The sequence below is a fragment of the Bufo bufo genome, chromosome 2 (genome assembly GCF_905171765.1).
Source record: "Bufo bufo chromosome 2, aBufBuf1.1, whole genome shotgun sequence".
In the NCBI taxonomy this organism is placed as follows: Eukaryota; Metazoa; Chordata; class Amphibia; order Anura; family Bufonidae; genus Bufo; species Bufo bufo.
In genome coordinates, this window is record NC_053390.1 from 113,705,811 (window position 1) to 113,718,166 (window position 12,356).

Consider the following 12,356-nt stretch of genomic DNA (forward strand, 5'->3'; position numbering starts at 1 on the left):
AGTATATCCACTCTAGGTCTTTTAGCCTGAGGTAGTGGAACAGATTTTGGTATTAATTTAGCCACAGAGGAATGAACTTCTTCTTTAATGATTTTTGTAATTTCAGATAACAAAGATGGTTGTTCCTCATTAATGAGTTTATCAATACAAGAGCTGAAAAGTTGCTTAGCGTAGGAATCCGCCAGCTTCTTATTACACGTAGCACATATTTTAACTCTTGTTCAGATGGTGTTTTATGAATCTCTTTATCAGCCTGAAATTACATAAAGGAAATACTGCTTTCTATGTGGACAGAAGAAGTTCATCAGACAGGGCCATATATAGATATAACTTACATGCCCCTGGGCAGAAGGGTCTGAACTTGGCAAGGACCAACCAGACACAGGACCTTCAATGGAGAGAGATACAACACTGATCTCTTACCCTATTTTATAGTCCTGCCGCTGTTAATCTGTGCCTTCCTAGCGTGCCCCTGGCAATCCCGGAATGGATCCGCCCTCAGAATGGGATCCATTGCTTGCTTACCCAGGCCTGTCCGTAGGGCCCCGGCACACTCTTATGCAAGCTGGGGCCCGCCTCCAACATGGCAAAACAAACACGTGGAGCCACCGGAGGAAGAAGGGAGGAAGTGCGGCACGAAGCCGAAAGCCTCCAACGTAGGAGGAAGCGGACATCGCAACCAGACCCGGCGGCCTTAATGGGTACTGGTAAGGCCAGGGGACCCCACCTTGAGGGTGGCTAGCCGGCCCAAGGATAGAAAGGAAGGAGAGGCAGAACCCCCCCGATCCAATCTGGGCCTTTAAAATAGATATAAAAAGGCTCTCATAACAGAGAACCTCTGTTACCCCCAACCTAAGGCCTCTTTCACACTTGCGTTGTCCGGATCAGGCGTGTACTCCACTTGCCGGAATTACACTCCAGATCCGGAAAAACGCAAGTGTACTGAAAGCATTTGAAGACGGAACCGTCTTCCAAATGCGTTCAGTGTTACTATGGCACCCAGGATGCTATTAAAGTCCTGGTTGCCATAGTAGTAGTGGGGAGCGGTATACTTACCGTCCGTGCGGCTCCCGGGGCGCTCCAGAATGACGTCAGAGCGCCCCATGCGCATGGATGACGTCATCCATGCGATCACATGATCCATGCGCTTGGGGAGCCCTGACGTCACTCTGGAGCGCCCCGGGAGCCGCACGGACGGTAAGTATACTGCTCCCCCGCTACCCACTACACTTTACCATGGCTGCCAGGACTTTAGCGTCCCGGCAGCCATGGTAACCATTCAGAAAAAGCTAAATGTCGGGTCCGGCAATGTGCCGAAACGACGTTTAGCTTAAGGCCGGATCTGGATCAATGCCTTTCAATGGGCATTAATTCCGGATCCGGCCTTGCGGCAAGTGTTCAGGATTTTTGGCCGGAGCAAAAAGCGCAGCATGCTGCGGTATTTTCTCCGGCCAAAAAACGTTCCGTTCCGGAACTGAAGACATCCTGAACGGATTTCTCTCCATTCAGAATGCATTAGGATAAAAATGATCAGGATTCTTCCGGCATAGAGCCCCGACGACGGAACTCTATGCCAGAAGAAAAGAACGCAAGTGTGAAAGGGCCCTAAGGGGACAGAAAGAACACTGGCATTGGCGGGGAGGGAGCGGCTTTCAACCTCTGTGCTTACTGTCCCTTTAGAGGTATAAAGGACATCCTCCATGTGTGCTGTCATGTATGTCAGACTCCTGGAAAAACCTGTTACACTAAAGACCTACACAACAGCAATAAAAGGAGTCCTCACCCTGCCTTCCCCGGCTCCTCCACCCCTCTTATTGCTGAATATCAAGGAAGAGGTAGGTGAAAACAACTCCAGTGGAAGCTGTAAAGATCTGGGGGAAGGGGGGGGGGGGGGGTCATTTATCAAATGGGTGTAAAGTAGAACTGGTTTAGTTGCCCATAGCAACCAATCAGATTCCTCCTTTCATTTTCCAAAGGAGCTGTCCAAAATGAAAGGTGGAATCTAATTGATTGCTATGGGCAACTAAGCCAGTTCTACTCTACACCAGTTTGACAAGTGGCTCCCAATCCCCCCCACCGGTTTCTCCAATATATAACTAAGGGCTCTTTCACACTTGCGTTATTGTCTTCCGGCATAGAGTTCCGTCGTCGGGACTCTATGCCGGAAGAATACTGATCAGGATTATCCTAATGCATTCTGAATGGAGAGTAATCCGTTCAGGATGCATCAGGATGTCTTCAGTTCCGGTACGGAACGTTTTTTGGCCGGAGAAAATACCGCAGCATGCTGCGCTTTTTGCTCCGGCCAAAAATCCTGAAGACTTGCCGCAAGGCCGGATCCGGGATCAATGCCCATTGAAAGGCATTGATCCGGATCCGGCCTTAAGCTAAACGTCGTTTCGGCGCATTGCCGGACCCGACGTTTAGCTTTTTCTGAATAGTTACCATGGCTGCCGGGACGCTAAAGTCCTGACAGCCATGGTAAGTGTAGCGGGGAGCAGGGGAGCAGCATACTTACCGTCCGTGCGGCTCCCCGGGCGCTCCAGAGTGACGTCAGGGCGCCCCAAGCGCATGGATCATGTGATCACATGGATCACGTCATCCATGCGCATGGGGCGCTCTGACGTCATTCTGGAGCGCCCGGGGTGCCGCACGGACTGTAAGTATACCGCTCCCCCGCTCCCCGCTCCTACTATGGCAACCAGGACTTTAATAGCGTCCTGGGTGCCATAGTAACACTGAAAGCATTTGGAAGACGGTTCCGTCTTCAAATGCTTTCAGTACACTTGCGTTGTTACGGATCCGGCAGGCACCTCCGGCAACGGAAGTGCATGCCGGATCCCAACAACGCAAGTGTGAAAGAGGCCTTAGAGGGTAGATCCATTTTAACTACTTTTTAAATGAACTTAAAGGGGTTTTCTGAAACTTTATAACTGATGACCAATCCATGGGATAGGTTATCAGTATCTAATCGGTGGGGGTCTGATACCTGGGATGAGAAGGCACCGATGCTACTGTGTGCACCGCGGCCTTCTCATAGTTTTTCCTAGGCCCAATGACGAAACGTTCATCGGTCAGGTGGCCGAGGAGCAGCTCAGACCCATAGAAGTGAATAGGGCTTAGCACTATACCAAGTGCAGTCACTACACAATGTACAGTGCTGTGCTTCATGAGCGCAAAGGAGGCAGCGGTACTCACAGAAGTGCCGGTGCCTTCTCAAACTGCTGATTGGCGGGGTGCCGGACTCCCACCGATCAGATACTGATGACCTATGCAATTTTAGAAAACCCATTTAAAATGAGAAGAACAAATTTAACTCACCCCATCCGCTTGGTCGCGTAGCGGATCTCCTCTTTCTTCAGGACCTGGCTAAAGGACCTATGATGACGTCACTGCGCTCATCACATGGTCCATCACCAGAAGAGGAGATCCGCTACGCGACCAAGTGGATGGGGCGAGTTAAATTTGTTTATTATTTTTAACCCCTCAATGGACATTTTACTAAGCATTCTGTATTAAGAATGCCATTTTCCCTTCTGTGAAGAAGTCCGGGTTCGGGTCTGGGTACCAAACATGCAGATTTTTCTCACACGCGTGCAAAACGCTTTGCACTCGCGTGAAGAAAAAAAACAAAAAGCATTTTCCCACAACGCACCCGCATCTTGATCTGGTCCGGCCCTCACACACGATGCCCGTGTGAAAGAGGCCTAAGAGTTATATAGCATCACAAATCAATATAATGCTATACAAGCAGTCAATGCTATGTAGGTCAGGATGGGAGCTCTCACAGACACACACTGCCAGTTCAACGCATTGAACTTGCTCGTGTGAAACCAGCCTTATGCCTCATTCACACATCAGTGTTCGGTCAGCGTTTTCCATCAGTGATTTTGAGCCCAAACTAGGTGCGGCTGTAAGCAAAGAACAGGAGCAGAACTTTCCCTTATACCTTAGGTCTGTGGAGGCTCCAATCCTGGGTTTGGCTCACCCTCACTGATGGAAATCACTGACCAAGCACTGACGTGTGACTGAGGCTTTATGTAGGTTCCACTCCTGGTTTTGGCTTCCAAATACTGATGTAAAATACTGCCGAACACTGACTATGTGAAGGTGGCCGAAAGAGCAGCACCTGAGGGGTTAACTACCACTGATCACAGCTTTTTTTTTTATTGAAAGCCCAAAGTACGTGCTTTCTTCACCCGTGCAACACAAAAAAAAATGTGCACAAGGTTGTGGTCCATCGCAGGCCCTCTCCGTAAGAGAAGGGCCCCCCATAAACCATTCCCTATCCCTCTGGGCCTATGGCTCCTGCAAGGGACTGGGACAAATGTCAACCCTCAGCTGAAGCAGAGGGTACGCCCGTCTGTGCTCCTGGCTTTCGCCTCGGCTGCCAGGAGCTTCAACAAGGTCTGGACTCTCCACAAAAGCCAAGGGGTTTGGCAGGCCCTGTCAGAGGCTGGGTGCCGGCTATGTGATTCTACTCCTGTACAGTCCTGAACAAAAGTTTAAGACCACTTGAAAAAATGGCAAAAAAAACAAACAAACACATTTTTACATTGTTGGATCTTAACAATCCAGCAAGAAAGATAGTCCAGCTCAGGTGAGAAAGTTTTACTTCTTTATTCCAGCGGTTATAAAGTTTCCATATAACAAGGTGTATAGTGACACGTTTCAGACCTCTAAGACATAAGGGTTTTTCTTCATGACAGTGTTGTCATGAAGGACCCTTATGTCTTAGAGGTCTGAAACGCGTCACTATATACACACACACACACACACACACACACAACTTGTTATATGGAAATTGTATAACCGCTGGAATAAAGTAGTAAAACTTTCTCACCTGAGCTGGACTATCTTTCTTGCTGGATTTACATATCTCCGCATCCAGGTGCGGCGTCCGCGCCCAGAGGGCGTTTTCCAACAGGTGAGAGCTGCCTTACACTCGCTTTATTGGATCTTATCAAGGTTCCAAGTAGAGCTTCAACTTGCACCAAGAAGAAATGAGACAAAACTTTTTTTGAGCATTCAATTAATAGAAAATAACGATTAAACTGAAACAGGCTGTTTTTCAGCTGATCCAAATTTTAGGACCACATGCCTTTAAAAGGCCAAATCTGTGCAAAGATGTGGATTCATTGTCATTTTCTGTCAGGTAGTCACACGTTGTGATGGCAAAGGAAAAAAAATCTCTCCTTTTGAACGTGATCGGGTTGTTGAACTGCATAAGCAGGGTCTCTCACAGCGCGCCATCGCTGCTGAGGTGGGACGCAGTAAGACAGTCATTTGGAATCTCTTGAATGATCCTGAGGGTTATGGAACAAAAAAGTCAAGTGGAAGACCCAAAAAAATTTCATCAGCACTGAGCCGGATGATCCAATTAATTGGCTGTCCGTCAAGACACTTGACGATCCTCGACCCAAATTAAGGCCCTACTGGTGCTGACTGCAGCCCCATAACCACCAGACGGCATCTGAGACTGAAGGGCTTCAAAAACAAAAAACGTTTTTGCTGGGACTCCGATCGGAACTGCCCACTGCCATCAATGAACTAGGGGGGGGGGGGGACCCTGTGGCCACTGCCACCAATGATTAATACTGGGGAGGGAGGGGGGTGGGTTTGAGTTACCATGGGGGGCAGATAAGAGGCTCGGGGGGGGAGCAGATAAGAGGCTCGGGGGGGGAGCAGATAAGAGGCTCGGGGGGGGGAGCAGATAAGAGGCTCGGGGGGGGGAGCAGATAAGAGGCTCGGGGGGGGAGCAGATAAGAGGCTCGGGGGGGGAGCAGATAAGAGGCTCGGGGGGGGAGCAGATAAGAGGCTCGGGGGGGGAGCAGATAAGAGGCTCGGGGGGGGAGCAGATAAGAGGCTCGGGGGGGAGCAGATAAGAGGCTCGGGGGGGGAGCAGATAAGAGGCTCGGGGGGGGAGCAGATAAGAGGCTGGGGGGGGAGCACATGAGAGGCTGGGGGGGAGCACATGAGAGGCTGGGGGGGAGCACATGAGAGGCTGGGGGGGGAGCACATGAGAGGCTGGGGGGGGAGCACATGAGAGGCTGGGGGGGAGCACATGAGAGGCTGGGGGGGAGCACATGAGAGGCTGGCTGCCATGGTCAGCTCCCTGCTGTTGTGTGCACAAAGCACAGGGCAGCAGGGAGAGTAAAAAAAAAGTCCTATTCACCCTAATAGAGCTCTATTAGGGTGAATATGACAAGGGTTCTAGCCCTTAAGGAGGCTAATAGTTATTAAATAAAAAGTAAAAAAAAAAAAAAGTTTAAACACCCCCCCAATATAGAAAACAATATATATCGCACATTCTTAAAATTATATCGCAATATAAATTTTAGGCCATATCGCCCACCCCTATAAACAATAAACATATTACATATCGCCACTTCCGAAAAGTCCCAACTATTAAAATATTTTTAAAAAAAATCTCCTATGCGGTGAACACCGTAACAGGAAAAAAAAATAAAAATTTTTTTTTAAAAAGCGTGATTTGCCATTTTTAAAGTCACCTTGTCCCCCCAAAAATTAGGGTAGGACTGTTCTATTAGGGCCGGACATACCACAAAATGCGGAATGCACGCTGCTTTTTTGGCGTTATATTTTTTTTGCATGGTATCGAAATCTAATAAGAATTTTGGTATTGTGACAACCCTACCAAGCGCACATGTAACAGGTCAGCCAGCTTTATAGGTAAAAAACTGCTGACAGATGCCCTTTAAAGCTTTAATACAATATAAAAACATGATATCATAAAGAGCAGTCAATGATTCCCTGTTCCTCAACTTATTACAAGACAGGGGAGTCAGTGCCATCACAGAACATCTGAACTTTGTGATAAACGCACCCTGGTCAGGGAGTGGCAGATCTGGGTGGACGCCAACAGACATGCAGTACATGAGGTTCATACGAGAATAATGCGGATGTAGATCCCGTCAGTATTACTCCATGGGTTTATAATGGACCTGAACGCTCAGCATCACAGGGATCCACAATGCTGAGGGTATGTGTCAGGTAAACCTGCTGTCGGGTCAGAATATAGATGTAATATACATCCATATTGTGCTCATGTGAATCCTGCATACAATGGAATTAGGCCTCGCAGTGCGGTCTTTACTTGTCTGTGATGACATATGGCAGATTTTATGCCGCCATAATACACCCTATGGTCATCTCGGCCCGATAGAGCAGAAAGGCAAGGGGTCGGGGGCTGCAGCTGTAAAACCACCTGTACACAGGTGGCGGTGTGCAATTCTGCAAGATATCCATAACAAAATCCGTAATGTCTAACAACGGTTTTTGCTGCGGATTAGAAGCAGGTTTCCCGCTGATCTCACCTTCCATTGAAAAGGGTGAAATCTACAGCTAAAACCGCAAACATAATTGACATGAAGTGGATTAGGAAATCCGCACAGAAATATATCTGCAAAGTGTACATGAGATTTGACTCATCTCATGGTACTGTACTACGCCTCGGTTTTTCTGCACAGAAAAATAATGCATATTCCGGAACATGTGCAGGTGGACGGAGGAACGCTAAAATGCCGCCATATAAGTCTCAGTGCACACAGCGCCTCAGTATTAGGTTTAACGCATATGCTGGGAACAGCTCCCGACAAACATTACGTAATTTTTCACTACAGGAGCCAAAGATAAAAAGTTGTGGCCGTGGTCAGGGCGGTTCGTGTCCAGATGCTTTACTGTACAGGAAAATGCAGCAGACCACGCTTTCTATACAGAGGGCCACCACAAAAAAAACTGTGCAATATACCTTCCCCCCCCCCCCCCTTCATTCAACAACGCGACTATGAGTGACATATCCCTACACAATGGCGTACATCAGCGCCTTCTGAGCGCCGTGCACACGGAGAGGAACTGGCCTAACCAGAAATAAGAACCACAAGCAGCAAGTGCACAGATCCCAAGCCGTACGAGAGCTTCCACGTACACTTGGCGACTTCCTCAAAACTGTCACAAAAACAGAGCAGTCACCCTGCCCAGGAGCCACGTTCAGGGAAAGGGAGGCGGGCAGAGGGGGCTCCTGACAGGCCCAGCAGTAGAGGACACCCTACAGATACCACCACCTCTCTCATGGCTACATTTAGGCCTCTTTCACACGGGCGTCCAGGATTTGCTCCGGATGAGTCATGTGTACATTGCGGGAAACCCGCGCGAGTAGGCACGCAATTTTAGTCAGTTTTTATTGCGTTGTTCAGTTTTTATTGCGCGGGTGCAATGCTTTTTGCACGCGCGTGATAAAAATAAAAATAAAAAATGAATGCGGTAACTAGACCCGAACCCGGACTTCTTCACTGAAGTTCGGTGTTGTGTAGATTTTATTATTTTCCCTTATAACATGGTTATAAGGGAAAATAATAGTAGTTACAAAAATGTCGATTGAAGGGTTAAAAAAATAAATAAATAAATAAATAAATGTACTCACCTTATCCACTTGATCGCGCAGCCGACAGTCTTCTTTCTTCTTCTTTCAGGACCTGCAAAGGGACCTTTGATGACGTGGTGATGTCAGCGCAGGTCCTGCTGAATGAAGATAGAAGATCCTTCTATCTTCATTCAGCAGGACCTGCGCTGACATCACAGGTCCTTTTGCAGGTCCTGAAAGAAGAAGAAGGAAGACGATGCCGGCTGCGCGATCAAGTGGATGAGGATAGTTAATTTTTTTAACCCCTCAAATCGACATTTTAATAAGCATTCTGTATTAAGAAAGCTATTATTTATGGTCCATATACAGTGAATTTACGTTAATGGGATCCGGGGTTGCTCATCCCTATAATCTCCTAGCAACCATGCATGAAAATCGCACTGTATCCGCACTTGCTTGCGATTTTCACGCATACCCATTCATTTCTATGTGGCCTGCGTTGCGTGAAAAAAAAAAAACGCACAATATAGAGCATGCTGCGATTTTCATGCAGCGCACAAGTGATGCGTGAAAAATCACCGCTCATGTGCACAGCCCCATTGAAGTGAATGGGTCCGGATTCGGTGCAATGCGTTCACCTCACCATTGCACCCCCACAGAATTGTCACCCGTGTGAAAGGGGCCTTAGGGTCTGGACTTCCCCTGATGCCAGCTCCACGTACCCTGGGCAGATGGGCCATAGACCTTACAGGGAAATTTCCCGGTGGGCCACCAAGTCCTCCTCTCTGCGGATGACCAGCTACATAATGAGCTCTCAACGGTAATTAACGCAGTGAGAATCAGGATCTCCTGTATCCAGCCGGCGACCGCACACGTCCTCCTTAATTTAACTGCTGTGGCCGCACCTCACCCCCCAAGCCCCCTGCTCTATAGACAACTGGAGGAGGAGGCCAGAAGATGGTAGCTACTGGTGGCCGGCTTTTGGGGCAGTATATTGAGGTAGACAGTGGGTCCATATCACAGTAGTAGCCCTGCCTTAAAGGGGTTCTCCAGCTTTAAAACAATTTTCAGCAGCCTCCTCCTAGACTTATGGAAGAATACTTACCCGCTCCCTGCGCTTTTGTCACCTTGCAGAGAAGAGAGGGGTAATGCGTGCCACTGCAGCAGTGACATGTCCCCAAAGCAGCATGGGGGATGGGGGTGCCGCAAAGTTGTTTCAAAGCTGGAGAACCCCTTTAAAGTTGGGCAGTGCTGCAACTGCACCACAATCTATAATCAAGTCCTATAGGACCATGGTGCATATACAGAACTTACCTCACATGCCCCTGTGGGTGGCTGTCAGGTCACATGATGCCACCATTATGATGGCATATTAGAAGGCTTTTGTGCCAGGGCAGAGAAACAGGGACGGTCCAGGAAGTGATCTGCTGTGTATACATGGCTCCTGGAGGACTACAACTCCGAGCATGCCCTGAAATCCTGCAGTTGTGAGAACGTGCTGGGATGTGTAGTCCACCAACAGCCAGAGAGCCACAGGAGGCAGTACAGGGGCTCCACATAGAGCAAGAGGAGTAAGCTGGGAGTAGTAGTCCGGCAGGCTGCAGTCACCACTAGCACCGGGCACTCACCTCCGGAAGGCGTCCTGCAGCACGAAACACCCCGGCCCCGCGGTGGAGCCTGCACCGTGCACAATCTGAAACTCAGCCGGGGGGAGGTAGGAGACATTGGGGGACAGCTCCACCGCCTGCGGTAACGGCCACAGCGAGCCGTACGGGGACCCCTCCTGTGCCGCCAGCAACAGAGCGCCGGGGTCCAGCACATCTCCCTCTTCCGTGAACTGCACGGGCGGGTAACCGCAGCCCCCCCGGGAGAGGAGGACGAGGCAGAAGACGGGAAGAAGCCGCAGAGCCATCACCGTCCTGGTACCCAGCACAACACTGCCCCGCCGGTCACCTGCATCTACCAGATCACAAGACAGCGCAGTCACATGACATCCGGAAGACCACGCCTCCTCTTCCTGAATGGCTGGGCTGCCTAGAAAGGGCGGATGCTGTATGAGGGCGGGGTTAATTCTCTCCCCGCCTCCAGTATGAGAGGCGTTCACCAGAAGCCTCATAAGGAACTGGACGGACTACCCGTCAGAACCCTGACCTGTGTGTACTGCGCTGTACTGACCCCCTGTCCTGTGTGTACTGCGCTGTACTGACCCCTGTCCTGTGTGTACTGCGCTGTACTGACCCCCTGTCCTGTGTGTACTGCGCTGTACTGACCCCTGTCCTGTGTGTACTGCGCTGTACTGACCCCTGTCCTGTGTGTACTGCGCTGTACTGACCCCTGTCCTGTGTGTACTGCGCTGTACTGACCCCTGTCCTGTGTGTACTGCGCTGTACTGACCCCTGTCCTGTGTGTACTGCGCTGTACTGACCCCCTGTCCTGTGTGTACTGCGCTGTACTGACCCCTGTCCTGTGTGTACTGCGCTGTACTGACCCCTGTCCTGTGTGTACTGCGCTGTACTGACCCCTGTCCTGTGTGTACTGCGCTGTACTAACCCCTGTCCTGTGTGTACTGCGCTGTACTGACCCCTGTCCTGTGTGTACTGCGCTGTACTGACCCCTGTCCTGTGTGTACTGCGCTGTACTGACCCCCTGTCCTGTGTGTACTGCGCTGTACTGACCCCTGTCCTGTGTGTACTGCGCTGTACTGACCCCCTGTCCTGTGTGTACTGCGCTGTACTGACCCCTGTCCTGTGTGTACTGCGCTGTACTGACCCCTGTCCTGTGTGTACTGCGCTGTACTGACCCCTGTCCTGTGTGTACTGCGCTGTACTGACCCCTGTCCTGTGTGTACTGCGCTGTACTGACCCCTGTCCTGTGTGTACTGCGCTGTACTGACCCCTGTCCTGTGTGTATTGCGCTGTACTGACCCCTGTCCTGTGTGTACTGCGCTGTACTGACCCCTGTCCTGTGTGTACTGCGCTGTACTGACCCCTGTCCTGTGTGTACTGCGCTGTACTGACCCCTGTCCTGTGTACTGCGCTGTACTGACCCCTGTCCTGTGTGTACTGCGCTGTACTGACCCCTGTCCTGTGTGTACTGCGCTGTACTGACCCCTGTCCTGTGTGTACTGCGCTGTACTGACCCCTGTCCTGTGTATACTGCGCTGTACTGACCCCTGTCCTGTGTATACTGCGCTGTACTGACCCCTGTCCTGTGTATACTGCGCTGTACTGACCCCTGTTCTGTGTACTGCGCTGTACTGACCCCTGTCCTGTGTATACTGCGCTGTACTGACCCCTGTACTGTGTGTACTGCGCTGTACTTACCCCTGTCCTGTGTGTACTGCGCTGTACTGACCCCTGTCCTGTGTGTACTGCGCTGTACTGACCCCTGTCCTGTGTATACTGCGCTGTACTGACCCCTGTCCTGTGTATACTGCGCTGTACTGACCCCTGTCCTGTGTATACTGCGCTGTACTGACCCCTGTCCTGTGTATACTGCGCTGTACTGACCCCTGTCCTGTGTATACTGGGCTGTACTGACCCCTGTTCTGTGTACTGCGCTGTACTGACCCCTGTCCTGTGTATACTGGGCTGTACTTACCTCTGTTCTGTGTATACTGCGCTGTACTGACCCCTGTCCTGTGTATACTGCGCTGTACTTACCCCTGTCCTGTGTATACTGCGCTGTACTGACCTCTGTCCTGTGTATACTGCGCTGTACTGACCCCTGTCCTGTGTATACTGCGCTGTACTGACCTCTGCCCTGTGTGTACTGCGCTGTACTGACCCCTGTCCTGTGTATACTGCGCTGTACTGACCTCTGTCCTGTGTATACTGCGCTGTACTGACCCCTGTCCTCTGTACTGCCCTGTACTTGCCCCTGTCCTGTGTATACTGCGCTGTACTTACCCCTGTCCTCTGTACTGCCCTGTACTTGCCCCTGTCCTCTGTACTGCCCTGTACTTACCCCTGCC

General features: G+C 50.4%; 1 protein-coding gene across 2 annotated transcripts in view; it reads right to left on the minus strand.

Moving 5' to 3' along the window:
• Window positions 1-10,362, minus strand: part of LOC120992453 (beta-hexosaminidase subunit beta-like) — a 49,646-nt gene extending 39,284 nt beyond the window's left edge. For both annotated transcript variants that reach the window (XR_005776979.1, XM_040421445.1), the window contains exon 1: window positions 10,012-10,362. Coding sequence is in view for 1 of the 2 variants with exons in the window: in XM_040421445.1 (XP_040277379.1) it covers window positions 10,012-10,295 (284 nt within the window). In the remaining variant the exon portion in view is untranslated. The remainder of the gene's footprint in view (window positions 1-10,011) is intronic.
• Between the last annotated feature and the right edge of the window lie 1,994 nt (window positions 10,363-12,356).